Source organism: Apostichopus japonicus, chromosome 18 (assembly GCF_037975245.1).
Source record: "Apostichopus japonicus isolate 1M-3 chromosome 18, ASM3797524v1, whole genome shotgun sequence".
NCBI lineage: Eukaryota > Metazoa > Echinodermata > Holothuroidea > Aspidochirotida > Stichopodidae > Apostichopus > Apostichopus japonicus.
The window spans coordinates 13,057,287-13,073,764 of NC_092578.1; the positions used below are offsets into that span (position 1 = coordinate 13,057,287).

The following is a 16,478-nucleotide window of genomic DNA, read 5'->3' on the forward strand; positions in this document are numbered from 1 at the left end:
ATATATATATATATATATATATATATATATCTATATATATATATATATATATATATATATATATATATATATATATATATATATATATATATATATATATATATATATATATATATATGTATATATATATATATATATAGACATGTCTGATGGCGTGTGTTGGAAAGTTAAGAATATCCACAAGAAAAAAATGGAAAAAAATGATACTTTCATTTCCAACTGTTCAAATCTGTTTCAGATAAACTACCCCTCATTGTCACCTACCACCCCTCCCTTCGCCCCCTTTTCAATGAAATCAAACAATCTTGGGGCACTCTAGATTCGGACCCCACAATAGCTGAACTCTTCAAAGCCCCCCCCAGTCATAGCATATAGACAACCCCGCAACATCCGCTCAGTGCTGGTTCGCACTAATCTCGCCCCACCCAGTAATGAACCTGACAGTGGTAACATCCCCTGTAACAAACCTAGATGCTTGGTGTGCACACACTTCGACCCCTCCCCCACTTTCCTCCACCGGGCCTCAGGCACTACTCTGAGACCTGGTAGATTTGGTTGCGACTCAGCCAATGTCATCTACCTGCTGTATTGTTGCAAGTGCCCCCAGGTCACCTATATTGGCGAAACCAGCACAAAGTTCAGACTCCGCTTCAATAATAACAAACTAAGTATCCGCAATAATAACCCAGGTTTCCCTGTTGCCGAACATTTTAATCTCCCCAATCACAACTTATCTGATCTCAAATTTGTCATTCTATACGGCTTCTTCAAAACCGCTCATGAAAGAAGCAACCGGGAACTAAAAACCATCTTACGCCTCAATACACACAACAATGGGCTCAACAGGGATCTCTCTTTTATGAGCATACATGCTAAGCTAAATACCAATAAGGTCTAGTTTCTTCCATTTCATTAGCACAACTGAAGAAGAGCCGTGTAAACGCTCGAAATATTTTGTTACCTATTTAACGTTCTAAGTAATAAAGTTGGAAATGAAAGTATCATTTTTTTCCATTTTTTTCTTGTGGATATATACAGATATTTATATATATATATCAATATAGATATATAAATATATATAGATCTATATATCTATATAGATATATATATATATATATATATATATATATAGATATATATCTATATAGATATATATATATATAGATATATATATATAGATATATATATAGATATATATATATATAGATATATATATATATATATATATATATATTTATATACATATATATATATATATATATATATATGTGAACCAAGGTGACAAACGCCTACAGTGGAATTACGATCTTCCTTACCGGTTTCGAACCTCTGGACATACAATCAGCGTCCATAGCCTAGTGGTTAGGGTGTCTGCGTACATAGTGGGAGGCCCGTGGTTCGAATCTCGGTGGAGGCTGAAAGTTTTTTCACTGTTCTTGATTTTCCAACTCATTATGATTTTCATTTATATATATATATATATATATATATATATATATATATATATATATATATATATATATCTACATATATAAATACATGTATATTTATATATAAATACATATATATTTATATATAAATATAAACATACATAGTATATAAAGTTCAGTAATAGCATATAGTGCTCAATACAACTGGTGCAGAGCTATATAGATATGTGTATTAAAAACTCTATCGCGTTGCAACTCAGAGTTTCTCGCACACATTGAGTTCTTTTCACTGCCACTGCGGCGATCATCAGGCAACTGTATCTTGCAAGGACAACTATTTCGTCGGGGGAGGGCAGTCAGGGAGTTTCATTGAACGGTTGCCATAACGATATTCGGACACAAATTCACTACGCTTGTTGATTGAGTTATAGCTTTTGCACGCTCTGCTTCTTAATATAGAAGAAATTGTCTTCCATACTGAGATAACACTGGTCGGAACTGCACTTATATGCTTTAGAGTGCTTTAGGATTTCCAATGGATGGAACAGCATGTTTATATATATATATATATCCATCCATCCATCCATTTATAGATATATATAGATATATATAAATATCAGGCATGGACAAAAAATTTTTAAACTACTCGCCAACTGGCGACCGAGTCTAAAATTCTACTCGTCAAAACGTTAAATTTACTCGCCATTTTTTCTCGCAAAGTGTTTGTGTGATATAAGCCTGGGAAGTATGGTCTAACTTAGTATATCGCGGTTTTGTGTTACTGTTAGTTGTTTACAGCAAAAACGATCTATTTAAATTGTGCTTCGTCAAAAGTGTTTAAATCATATTCACACGTTACCCCTGTTTGAGTTGTCGTTATGCATTTATTTAAGTTTGTAGTTTTCCAGTTTGGTTACACCATGATGTAAACCTCCATGGTTAGAACCTATCGTGCATCATTTAGTCGATTAGTATCTAATTAGTTTCGAGCTGGTGAACAGAGCTGTTCCTTAGGACCTACTTGTAACAGTGCACTAATTCTACTGTGATGTGCAACATTAGGCAATAGGCCTTTGTTGATTGGGTCACAAGTTAAAAGTAAGCCTATCGTATAAAGGCAGTGAGCGAATGAGCCACTCGCCAAAATGTTGAGCGCAATGCATTTTTTGTTCGCCAGTCGCAAATTCTAGTCGCCATTGGCGAGTTGGCGACCGTATTTGTCGAGGCCTTATATGTGTATGTATATATATATATATATATATATATATATATATATATATATATAAATATCCATCCATCCATCCATTTATAGATATATATATATATACATATAGATATATATATATATATATATATACATATAGAAAGATATATGCATATACAGAGAATAGAACCATGCCACACCCAGGTTCACCCACCCAACAAGTACACATGAAATTATTCCAACCAGCAAGAAATGTATGTATATAAATTACTCGCGGACAGTTTTGTAGCATGGATTTTAATACTGGAGTAATACTGCACTGGCTGATGTAGGCATGGCTCTAACCATTTCAAAGATCAAATTTTAAAAGGTAGACTCTGCATGAATGAAATCTTTTTTTTATGGTAGGCTCACATTACGAGAGACAGACCAACGACGGTTCTGCCTGGCACACTTTATTTATTACAGAATATTTTATTAAAAATTGTTTTTGCAACATATGTTAATGTTGCCATTTTAGCCTATTGATAGAACAATTCCTAGCTCAGTTTTATTCATACTGTGAACATCAAATCAGGAACCTTTGGGGGGAAAATAACGTCCGACATGTCAAACAGTACATGGAGAAACAGTGAAATATTACCAAACCAACAAAATGAAAGGGACATAAAATGTATTTTTAGACTTAATTCAATCTGAATTCTATATAACAAAGAGTTTTCTTGTGACTCTCAGAGGATATCCTAAAACAAAGATCTTCTCTGCTTCCTCTTTCTTGAATTTCATGTTTTCTTTATTAAAAAAGAAAGTTCTTAGTTGCTGTTGTGTTGAAAGAGGAAGGAGGGAGGGTGATTTGTTTCCCCATAGCAAACTTTCCTCAACTAGAATATCAGCAATGTTGTAGCATTAGTGAGCTTTGTGGAAAGTAACTAGAACTCTTATCTTCGGTTACACACTGTTTCAGGAAACCACTCTGTCATTAGTGGCTGTCGTTCCAAAGCAACAAATCTACTTTAACTAATTTTGAGATGTGCTATTCTCCACAACATTTTTGTGTTGCGAGTACTGGAAGGTTGTCAGCAACTTTCATCAAATTCCATTCCGATGAGAAACATTTCTAAACACTTTTGGCTTCACTCCTGACCCTTGGCCCCCACTCACACTTTCACATCACTCCAAACATGCCAAAATTTTGCCAATATCCAATTGAGCAAAAAACATGTATATATGTATGTATGTATATATATATATATATATATATATATATATATATATATATATATATATATCGGTTGCATACAACTGTACATAAAACACACATGGTCATATGGCCACCTGTACAATTGGCCACTACAACTATACACATAGTCACAGAGGAGTCTTCTAGAATGGCAATTCCATTACTACGTAAGGGATGGTATTATTATAACTCAGTTAAATAATGTGAGAGATGCTGAAATCAGTCTGGAGATTTGTGCCAGAGAAGACAATTTAATTTATTAATAAGGCAATAATAAGGTCCGTCTAAATGATATACATTTCTGTTCCAATATTACTGAGTATTTAGTATGTCAATGGATGCAGTACTGTTCATGTGTGCATACAGAACATGGTCTGTTAACAACTGTTAACAGTTAAACCTAATACATTACTCTCAGTTTTACTGTAAAGACCCGTCATGACGGCGTTCTGTTGTCTACGGAACGCTCATCGTTTCGAACTGACAAAGGGTTAAATAATGTTAGAAGCACACTACAGGTCTGGGAGCAAGTCACATGACCCTCCATGGCTGATATATTTTCCTACTATTGAGTGAGAGTTCCAGATCATATTAAATTCAATGGCACATAACCACATATACAGCTATTAGCGTATAGTCTGGGGTGCTTATGTGCTCCCCCCCCCCCCGCCCCGTTTGAATTGATAGAACCATAAGTGAAGTGTCTGGTGTAGAGTAACATTGCTGTCCATACCAGCTATTATCACTAGATCTGGTCCTCAAGTGGGAATGTTCAGAAATCAAGATGAGAAGGATTACAAATGGTTAGTTTACACTATGACGAACACAGCCTAGTATGTACTGTGTTCATCTACACATAAAGCTGTTCATAACTGCAACCCTATTGTTGTCAATAACAATACATGTCCAAAAAAGAAAAAACCCATCTATGTTCCTACTGTATGTATAACTTTCAATTTTCATTCATACGAAGACATTTGTGGGAACATGATCACCATTGTACTTTATAGTCATACATTTCCATGACGACACACCAGTGCTGTAAGGTGTCTTTTTCTTATTGTGTGTCACAAAAACATGGTATCTTTGAGAAAAATTACACTCCGGGACAATATTGGGAAAATGTTTATTTTATAAAAAGATCTCCTTGCCAAGATATTCAGTCTGTGCTGAAAAAGTAACAATCTAACCTAGAACACTGGAGAGCAAAGGCTTCCTGTTTCAACAGAATACACCTGCAGTAGTGTGGCATCCACCCAAGCATTGTCTGTGACGCCCATTAATAACACAATGAAAATAATCAAACTGCGTGCCGGGTGTCCTCAACAGACTCACCCAACGATTACAATAACATCATCGCTACGGCAACTCTCTGACAGTTGTTAGATTAGCTTGTACTTCACGCAGCCATTCAAAACGTGGATTAATAACGCCTGAGAATTGTAATAGTCTTGTAACGAGACTTAATGGCGATAGGAAAACACAGTCGTCCTCATCAAGCAAGCTACGGACGATATTTCGAAACAGATGTTTTTATGAGCAGCGTGAACCATCCTCCTGTGAACTGCAGATGGATGTAGGTAGCTTGTAGGTCTTGTCACACTCCATGCTCTAGTTTTGATCATAAAGGATCATGGGATACATGCATGCTTCACCATGCGTGCATCTAGTCTCAAATGATTAGTGGCTACAGTGACCCATGATTGCTCAGATAGTTATAAACTTGATAGAGCAGCTACAGGGAGAAAAAGGGCTATTTAATGTAAAAGGGATTTCCTTTTTTTCTGATAAAACCAGAATGCAAAAATGCATTGAGGTTTCAATGACTTCATTACACTAGACTTCTGCTTGTTCACCAGAAACAGCTCTTATGATGTAAATGTCCTGACCCACTATTTGGATGTACAATTACACTATGGCTTGATAATCACAGGTCAGTCTACTGTACATGGCAATACACACCAACACCAAAATCAATAGGGGCCTTGCACTCAATGTCATGCATCCACACACCAAGTATGAGAAGTACCCATGATTCCTACCTTGACCTACACCAACAACTACAACATTTTTGTACTCAATGTGGCAAATCCATATACCATGTATGAGATGTATCTATGATTTCTATGAGATATCATGTTTAAATCGGCGTTACTTTTTATTATGTATACTGTCAAAATACAGGCAAAATCAAATTGTTCTGTAATCAAGTATGCCGATGATACTGCCATATCATGCACAATTTTGAAGCTCTGACAAGAGAGAGAGATCGTAGGATGTATAAATTGTTTGCATCTTATATTACTGGCGTGTGTGATCAGAAGAATCTTATTTTCAATCCCAAGAAATCAAAGAAATGGTTTTAGGAACAAAAATATCAAGCATGAAGGTCTCATTAAAATAAAGTCAGAATACCTAGTAATTGACGATTCGACGGTTGAACGTGTGTCTGAAACTATAATTTGGTGTTCGCATTGATGACAAACTAACATTCACCAGTCATATTTCTAACATATATGCCAAGAGTTTACTACATTGAATCTACATCATCATATAGAACCAATAAAACCAAAAAATAGGGTTCAAATTTTCAAAAATTCATATTCATACACAGAGCATCTATTTTTATTCAAAATGGAATTTTAAATGATTTGATATTTCGTTATCATTCCCAGTTTAACTTAAATTTTCAAAACTGTTGATAGTGTTAATTACCTTTTTAATGTCATTTTTTCATTTTTCTTTATTTATTTCTTTGGTTGCCTTTAATCACTTTTCTTTTTGTTGTTATTTATGTATCATAACTTTTTATACTCTCCTATTTATAAATTATGCTATTTATACTGGAATAAAGGAAACTCAAACTAAAAGGTTTTCAAAGTTTGGCTGCTGGTGATCCAGATGACCTTTTGACCTCCCTAAAATGAAAGGCTTCTTCTACATAATATAAGTCATGTTTAAAGGCTTTCAGTGTTTGACCTCTGGTGACCTCAGACAATTGTTAACCTCCAACAAAAACAATAGAGTTATTTCCTGTCAATATGGGGCATCCACATGCAAAGTATAAAGTTAGTCAGAGTTACCCTTCTCGAGATATCATTTACAAGGTTTTCACACTTTGAATTGTGGTGACCTCAAAGGACCTTTGACTTCTACTTCTACCTATATCTCAAAATACAAAAATGAATGTTTTTTTGTTTCACTGTGGTAATTTTACGTCGTTTCTGGTTAAGGCTTTGTAGAATAAAGTTGCGATTGAAAAAGTTGGTTACAATTTGACTTTAGAACATGACAACCACAGTGTCTATCAGTGCAGCCAGCTACATATGTATAACACAACATGCAGAATTTAGGGGACATGTGACGTTGCAGTATACCAACATACTTACGAAACAAAGACTGTCTAAACGTGTACATGTCACGATTAGGCAACCATAATACCAACCACAAAAGAAATCAACCTTAGAGAGCATCAAGCTCTTTAAATCAAGTACAAGTATGAGTACTTTAGCATCCGAGTATATTTCACCGAGTGTGATTACTGAGTACTTGGGGAAACAGTACTTAAGGACTAGTTGAGTTCGAGTTACTGCAACATTGCCTTACAGGTTCTGAAAATGAAAACATCAGCTCTGCTTCCAGGCAAACTCCTTTATTAATGACAATGCAAAGATAAGGACAAACTGAGAGCAAATGCTGTGAGGAATGACTGATGCTATGTGTAATGCTATATATGTATGGTTATGTGCAATGCTACAGTATCTCTAATAATGTGTACACAAAACGTGTAACACTATGTGTGTTTAGCAATGTTATGCCATCTGCAATGCTATATGTATTATATATAAAAGTTATATGTATATGTGAAATGCTATGTGCAATGCTATCATTAAGGCTATGTGTAAATTTAATGCTACTGTAGGTGTGGTACGATGTGCAATGCTACTGTATGTATAACGCTATGTGCAATGTAATGTGTAAGGCTATGTGTAAGGCTATATGGTATGCTACGTGCAATGCTGCATGTAATATTTGCAATGCAATGTCCAAGGCTATGTGTAATGCTATATGTGAGGCTATGCGCAATGCTATGTGTAATGCAATATGAACGGTATGTAAGATGCAATGTGTCAGGCTTTGAGTAATGCTATGTGTCCTTACATTATATGTTATGCTATGTGCACTGCTATGTGTAATGCAAAACTATAAGCAAATGATAAATTTAACTGAATGTATTTTCAACATTTTGTCATCCATAAACTTCAGTATTAATAGCATTTGAAAAGAAACTTTCAATTTCCTATTCTTTACATCTTATTAGAAATTATTATTAGGAAATTGGTTTGTGAAGTGAATTAATTACAGTGTTAATTGAGATTTCATTATTGAATAGCATCACAAAATATAAACAAGAAAATAAACAAGAAAACTAAAAAATATAGTATGTATAGCATGTAACTTACCATTAAATACAAATATTAGCACTTTCTTGGTAGTTGGCAATTCTGTGGGTTGCTCTTCACTGCAAGGAAAACAAAATTAAAATTCCCTTTCATCAACATTCCTACACAAAATCTGAATTATACCTTGTTAGTTATGATGTCATATAATTGTAAAAATTTCGGGAATTGGAGAACTGTCTGTAGGCCAGAGAAGGGAAGGACATGGGCTTAGTGACATGCCATGATCAATTAGAAATTCAAATTCACAAGAATAGAAGTGCTTTTAAAGAAAAACCATGAATTGAGCACTGCTATAACTTACTGTAAGTTCACTTTAAGTTCACATAAGTTCACTTTGTAAATCACTTAAACACTTCAACGTTGACAACTTGGGATAAAATATCTGGGGGGTGGGGTGGGGGTGGGGGGTGAGGGAGCAGGTGGTGAAATTGGTGGGCATGAAAAGATACCCATGGTCATATAAGAACGATGATCTTGGAAAAAGAATTTTAGAGTTATGGAAGGAATAGAAATATTTGAGGTTATAATGTCTTGGGATCTGAGCATGCTGTAATGATTTTCACCTGTCTTGTATCAATTTAATTGTGTAAATAGCTTAAGTATTTTTTTTTTAAGAATGTACACATATCACTGTCGATTTTTCTTTCCCTTGGTCAACAGCCAAAACTAACTTTGTCAGGAACCAAGAACTACCAGTTTACTTTTCTGTACGAGATGTGAACTACAAATTTAAACATAAACAAATAATCCGGGTTGTACAAAGTTGAAGAAGGTAATTTGAGACTTGTCTTTGATTGAAAAAAAAATACTGAAGAAAAAAAGCAGCAATTAAAGCTGTTAAGATATTAGAGATATTTTAATTATCAATATCTCAAAGCAAGTTCTTTCACAAGCTTCAGGTGTTTCTTTTTATTTCAACTGATGAAAGAAAAGTAATAGGAAAGAAAAAACAACGTCTTAAATCATTAAGTACTTGCTAATTAATGCTTACTTGGTAGGGACAAAAAATTTAAGGGGGGGGAGGGGTGTTGCTTGTTAGCTTTTGTAGGAAACTGTTGAAAAAAATATCAGCGACAGCTGCGATAAAAATTAAACATTTATTCCTGTAAGAACACTTTCTGTTATCTTTTGAGTCTCTCAGCCAGCTCGTACAGGAAACCCTGTCAAACAATAAAGGTCTCTTGAAAGAGGCTTTCCAGTTAAAGAGCCAAGTAACACAACTAACCAGAGAGCAAACGCCCAATAAACACAGGAAAGAGGTTATTGATGAGCCATTGTATGCAATAAGGTAATTTGGATTATCTACTTGTCCTTTCGAGTACCACATCTAATAAACATGTCTAGTGGAAAGGAATTAGTCATTTCAAATGTGTCAGGATGTGATATCAACACTTCAACAGAGATTAGCACTTCTGATGAGTAGAACTGTACTCTAACATCTTTACAACAAATTTGCTAGGTATGTAAGTTAGTGCAGTGTTCTCCTAATTCTCAGCTGTATGAGGTGTTCCTCCCACTCACCCTGAATCTGTTAAATAGCTAATTAATGAGGTAATTAATGAGGTATGTAACTGTAAGTTAGTGCAGTGTTCCCCTAATTCTCAGCTGTATGAGGTGTTCCTCCCACTCACCCTGAATCTGCTAAATAGCTAATTAATGAGGTAATTAATGAGGTATGTAACTGTAAGTTAGTGCAGTGTTCCCCTAATTCTCAGCTGTATGAGGTGTTCCTCCCATTCACCCTGAATCTGTTAAATAGCTAATTAATGAGGTAATTAATGAGGTATGTAACTGTACTGTAAGTTAGTGCAGTGTTCTCCTAATTCTCAGCTGTATGAGGTGTTCCTCCCACTCACCCTGAATCTGCTAAATAGCTAATTAATGAGGTAATTAATGAGGTATGTAACTGTAAGTTAGTGCAGTGTTCCCCTAATTCTCAGCTGTATGAGGTGTTCCTCCCATTCACCCTGAATCTGTTAAATAGCTAATTAATGAGGTAATTAATGAGGTAATTAATGAGGTATGTAACTGTACTGTAAGTTAGTGCAGTGTTCCCCTAATTTTCAGCTGTATGAGGTGTCCCTCCCACTCACCCTGAATCTGTTCAATAGCTAATTAATGAGGTAATTAATGAGGTATGTAACTGTAAGTTAGTGCAGTTTTCCCCTAATTTCCAGCTGTATGAGGTGTTCCTCACACTCACCTTGAAACTGTTAAATAGCTAATGAGGTAATTAATGAGGTAATTAATGAGGTATGTAACTGTAAGTTAGTGCAGTGTTCCCCTAATTTTCAGCTGCAGGAGGTGTTTCTCCCACTCACCTTGAAACTGTTAAATAGCTTATTAATGAGGTAATTAATGAGGTATGTAACTGTAAGTTTGTGCAGTGTTCCCCTAATTTTCAGCTGTATGAGGAGTTCCCCCACTCACCTTGAAAATGTTAAATAGCTAATTTAATGAGGTAATTAATGAGGTATGTAACTGAAAGTTAGTGTAGTGTTCCCTTAATTTCAGCTGTATGATGTGATTTAGGGATATATGCGCAAAATAAGTTCTGACATATCAGCAAGCATCGTTTCACGATACTTACTGTAGGTGGATTTAAGGAATTAGGCTTGAGTGCGCTACCAGCCTAACCAGCAGATTGCATCTGATCTTGAGATTGTGGCCCTCTCTCGTCATTTCGCTATGACCAACTTTTCCCTCCGGCTCGCATCGACAATTAACTGAAATCTCTGTTTTGGACCTTTGAAACACATTGTTGTCAGTCTGGGTGGTATTTCTACTCCATTTTAATTTTTTTTTTTAAAAGGCCCTTTAAAGATTTGAGGCTTGTCAATAAAAGTGGCTGGAATCCATGGTCTAAATTCATGGATCATTATAACAGCTCACTCAAAAGTCATGTAGAAATCACTTGGAACACTCTAAAGACTTTTAACGCCCTCAAATAACAATATGGATGATACAGAAATTGTCAAGGACTAATGCAGTGGATATCATCCATGGCTGCTCTGTTGTTTTGTACAGAGTTTAAAATAACAATCGTACTTTTAATTAATCAGAATTTATACGAGACTGATTAACATCAACAATCGGATGTTTACACAGAAGACGACTATTGATCTAGACTTAAAGGAGTGTTCTAACCTTTTACACACATTTCAAGGTTGAATAACTTCAAAAAACCAGGAAAAGACAAAGAAGCCTTTCCAGCTTTCAATCTCTTCTTTGTTTATTGGACTAACAGTCCATATGTGGTATTCAACTGTCATACAGTCTAAATTTTCTTCATTTGATGAAAGAGAATGACTAAAATATTTGGTGTTCAAGTGCATCACTGGCTCCCGATACGTGAACGAATCAACTACAAACTACTTCTGATGGTGTTCAAATGTATGCACAATGTAGGACCAAGCTACCTCACTAACTTGTTTCGGCTCCGACCATCATCCACACGCTCACTTCGCTCCAATTCATCGCTGATGCTACTTATCCTTAGAGTAAAAACACAGACTTACGGCTTGAGAACGTTCGCATCCAGTGCACCGTGCCTGTGGAACTCACTTCCAGAACATGTAAAAATGTGCAATACTGTGAACGGTTTTAAATCAGCTCTCAAAACGTATCTTTTCACCAAAGCATATATGTTATAATTGTTATTATTATGTTAAGCGCTACGAGAATTGTTTCATAGTTTGTTTGGCGCTATTTAAAATTATGTATTATTATTATCTTTTCTGTGAAGGATGGTATAAGAGAAGGGACCAAACAACTAAAGGCAAACGGTATTTAATTCAGTGACTTCTTAGCATTTCAAAAGTCATAGTTGAAGGGCAATCTGACATATATATCCTCAATCCCTCAGCTAGCTTAAATCAACAATCTCTGAGTAATAAAACTAATGGCTTATGCAGCTAACGTTAAGTATCATACATGAACTTCATAATGCTAAGCTTATTGCATTTACAGAGATCCGGCTTGCTGTCGACCCATAACGGTGTTGCCGCCCATGTAGATATCGAGGGATTTAGGTTATTACTCGGTGTTTCGATCATTGTTTCGGGGAAAGTGAAAGGGAGAGGCGTTTGTGTTTATTTTAACGGAAGATGGTGCCATCCTCATACTGTAACTCCATCGTCAAAAGTCACGTATGCTCGGAAAACATTAAAATCTTAACTGAAAGCTTTCGCCACGGGGTTCTAAAACAATGTGCAATTCAATTAAGCAGTCATTCTCACTGTTAGTTTATAACATGTCAATTAAGACTCAATCTATCCCGCTGTTATGGATACAGTCTTGTATTATTCCCGTACTCAAGAAAACTTTGATATCTTGTATGAATGATATGTGCCTGATAGTTTTAAAATATAATTAAAATAGTAATAGTAATAAAAATAAAATAATTTTAAAATAGAATTTTAAACCACCCGTAGCTCGGTTTTTAGATCCCCTTCAGTTTGCCCACCAATCGCATCGTTGTTGGTAACACATGAATCCTTCTAATCCTTGAAAGGCTACATTCTCACTTGGAAAATTCTACTTGTGGTTATTCTGCTTGTGACATGCTTTCATTTTTCTAATTCTTCTTCAGCATTTAATACTATTCAAACTCATATCTTGGTTGATAACAATGGAAGTTTCAAGTTGGCACTATTCAACAGATTATGAATTATTTAACTTTGGAAGATAACTCAGTCTGTAAACGTTAGTCCCCCCTGTTGTTCTGATGCTATATATTCTAATACGGGAGCACCCCAGGGAACTTATCCTGCACCCTTTCTAGTCACTTTTATGCATGTCTGATTGTAAATCTTCAGAGGAGGGGTGTCTGCTTATAACATTTGCAGATGACACCGTCATGATGGGCCACATTGATGGTGATGATGATGATAGGGCATACATTTACCAACTGCAATCTTTTATTGACTGTTGTGATACAAATTTTCTTGAATTCAATGTTTCGAAGACCAAAGAAATCATTATTGATTCCGGGGTTAAAACTATTCCCCTGCCCGCGCCCCCTCCCACTCTTTCATTAATGAAGGGACTCAGGTCAATTGTATTTCTTCATACATGTATCTTGGGGTAGTGCTGAATGATAAATCGACCAAGAGCGGGGGGGGGGGACAGGGGTTAATGCAGCCAGCCGTCTTTTGCACGGCCGGTTTCGCAAAATGACGGCCTATTTTTTTCGTGCAGGGCTTGCAAAATAAATAAGAAGCCGTGAAAAGCTTTCTCAAGTTTTCAATACCCAAATATACAGAAATGAGACAATGTCAATATTGTGTTTGTTTCTTCTGTTTTTTTCCCTAATTTTACCAATCAAATCTCGTATTGACTAACTGAACAGCTTGCATTTTACCCTCCAATACCTAAAAAAAACTTAAAGTTTCTAAAGGGGCATTTCCTCCTGAATCCCCACAAGGGTCCCTAAGGCAGGCCCCCGCCTTGAGGGGAGATCGCTTGGCCATCGCAATGATGCCTTTAGCATCATGTTGCCCTAAAAAGGTAGGACACCCACTTTAATTTAATTTTGGACCCACATCTACCAGTTCTGCCTCAACCCCTGAGGGTGGGGGGATCATGTTGATAGTACGGTGATGAAATTAAACTATAGATTGTACTGCCTCAGAAAAATGTCAATTTGAAAAGTTTAGACAGAAATTGTAGATGTTTTAGAAATGCTGTTACGTGTGGTGTTTGGAGGTAATTGCTTGGTTTGCTGGCGTGGTAATGGAATTCCGGAATTCTTTCATCCCTTGTGCGATGAAGCAGCAGTTTAACAAAACCTTGCATGGTTGAGTTTTGTCTGTGTGTGAGTTTGTGTTTGTATTGTATGTTGTGGCTGTGTCTCTCTTCTTGCCTTTTAATATGTTTACTGATTGTATATTACTCTTTCATTGTAAATTCTACTTTAACTATTTATCAATGTCTTGTGCGAGTGACCAAGTTTCCCTCTTAGGAGAAATAAAGTTGTACTTACTAACACATAAAAATACGGCCAATGGAGCCCTTAGTATTTTGTATATAACCAAAAACAGAATCAACTTAAAAAATTTCACTAGTTTTGACTTGATTTGAATCTCCTGATCAAGTTGAATAATTTTAGGATATTAAGACCTGAGCTTGTATTAGAACACTTGAGCTTGGGGGGGAAAAAAAGAAGGTATTTCTCATCTTAAAATGGCATCATAATTAGCATTCCAGATAGAAACTACAATATGTACATTATTGACTCAGACAAATACAGCCATAGAAAGGACAATGACCCCCTGTAAATCTCTAAGTAGGACAGTGTTGCTACGGTGGGTACCACTGGGTTGGAATGCAATATAGCATTGTTTTCTTCATGAACAAGAAATGCACAGCCGCAAACTACCCTCCTACCTGCACTACCTGCCACTACCTGCCACTACCTGCCACTACCCGCCACACACACAAATCTTTCACACGTAAACAACTCAACATCTGGCAAGGAGTTCCATCTCTCTGAACAAAGAAAGCCAAGGCTTACTGATCTTAGAAAGGATCAAATGTTCTTTGTTCTTTTTCCCCCTTTCTTACTTTTTTATTGCTTTTATGCAGGATTTTGTTTGCGTTTGTAAACTTCCTGTGAAACTTGATAGGTACAAACCATCCTAGGAGGCATAAGCAGGAAATGAAGGGCGGAAACTTTGACGTGGGTACTTGCGCTCATAAGTCATCCAGGATGAAGGATGTTCGCAAAACGTCTTTGTTGTTACAGCAGAAATGTCAATATTTGAGAGCCTTTTGAAGATAAACTTTGCCAATGTTAAACATGATACGTTTTGTTTATTTGTATTACTGATTGCATTTCTTTTTCCCTTTTGATATGAGCACATAACTCCGATGTGAGAGAATTAAGGTCAGAGTATAAGTTTTGGAGAACCAATTTAGCGACCAAATCAAGTTAGAGAGTAGACGATCGAGCAATGATCCCTGATTGCTTAAGCCCTCCCACCTCCCCCCCCCCCCCCCCCACCACTTGAAATATTTACTGCCAAGCATCTTGCCTTTAACGATTAAGTTTATTCGGTAGGTACTTAAATTCTCCTTAAGCTTCGGGAATTCATCTGGAAGGGCCAGAATAAAACAGCAAAGCGTCTTTGCAAAAATATAAGAATCAAACTTCAGGATACAAGGACAATAGAAAAAGCAAAGAAAATCAAAAGAATCAATGAAATGACAAGGATCAAATTACAAGATTGAAGATGGCGGATGATGAACTTACTCAGCTGTGGGCTTTAGTCCGCAATACTGATCAGAGAAATGAAGATAATCCAGCATAGATTCATTTTCAGAAAGACAATTTGACACCTGTTGAGAAAAGGAAAGAATGAATGAAAGCAGTCAATTGGGTATTAAATATCCAAACCATTACGACAGCAGTCGACCGGGTATTAAATATCCACACCAGTACGACAGCAGTCAATTGGGTATTAAATATCCACCAGTACGACAGCAGTCGACCGGGTATTAAAAATCCACACCAGTACGACAGCAGTCGACCGGGTATTAAATATCCACACCAGTACGACAGCAGTCGACCGGGTATTAAATATCCACACCAGTACGACAGCAGTCGACCGGGTATTAAATATCCAAACTAGTACGACAGCAGTCGACCGGGTATTAAATATACAAACCAGTACGACAGCAGTCGACCGGGTATTAAATATCCAAACCAGTACGACAGCAGTCGACCGGGTATTAAAAATCCACACCAGTACGACAGCAGTCGACCGGGTATTAAATATCCACACCAGTACGACAGCAGTCGACCGGGTATTAAATATCCACACCAGTACGACAGCAGTCGACCGGGTATTAAATATACAAACCAGTACGACAGCAGTCGACTGAGTATTAATTATTCAAACCAGTTCTACCAAGAAAGAAGGACACAAGGTGATGCAAACCAGGTTCAAACTTTTCAAGACAAACGGTTTGTATTGTTTTCCCTTTCACATGGCTGGGCAGATTAAAATATAAACGTTCGTCGTAGTGGCGGAGCTAGGGGTATTGGTCGGGGGAGGGGGCGAGAATGGTCTGTAGGGGCGCTTTCGACACTATCTAAGCAGAGCGCCACCACAGGTGAGCGCGGAGCATAGGAAAATTTT

At 36.5% G+C, this 16,478-nt stretch overlaps 1 protein-coding gene across 1 annotated transcript in view; it reads right to left on the reverse strand.

The window, feature by feature from the left end:
* LOC139958611 (PAT complex subunit CCDC47-like) overlaps positions 1–16,478 on the reverse strand; it is a 37,025-nt gene that overhangs the window by 5,980 nt on the left and 14,567 nt on the right. The window contains exons 10-11 of the mRNA XM_071955809.1: positions 15,590–15,675; positions 8,338–8,396 (exon numbers count right to left, since the gene is read on the reverse strand). Of these exons, the coding sequence (XP_071811910.1) occupies positions 8,338–8,396; positions 15,590–15,675 (145 nt within the window). The remainder of the gene's footprint in view (positions 1–8,337; positions 8,397–15,589; positions 15,676–16,478) is intronic.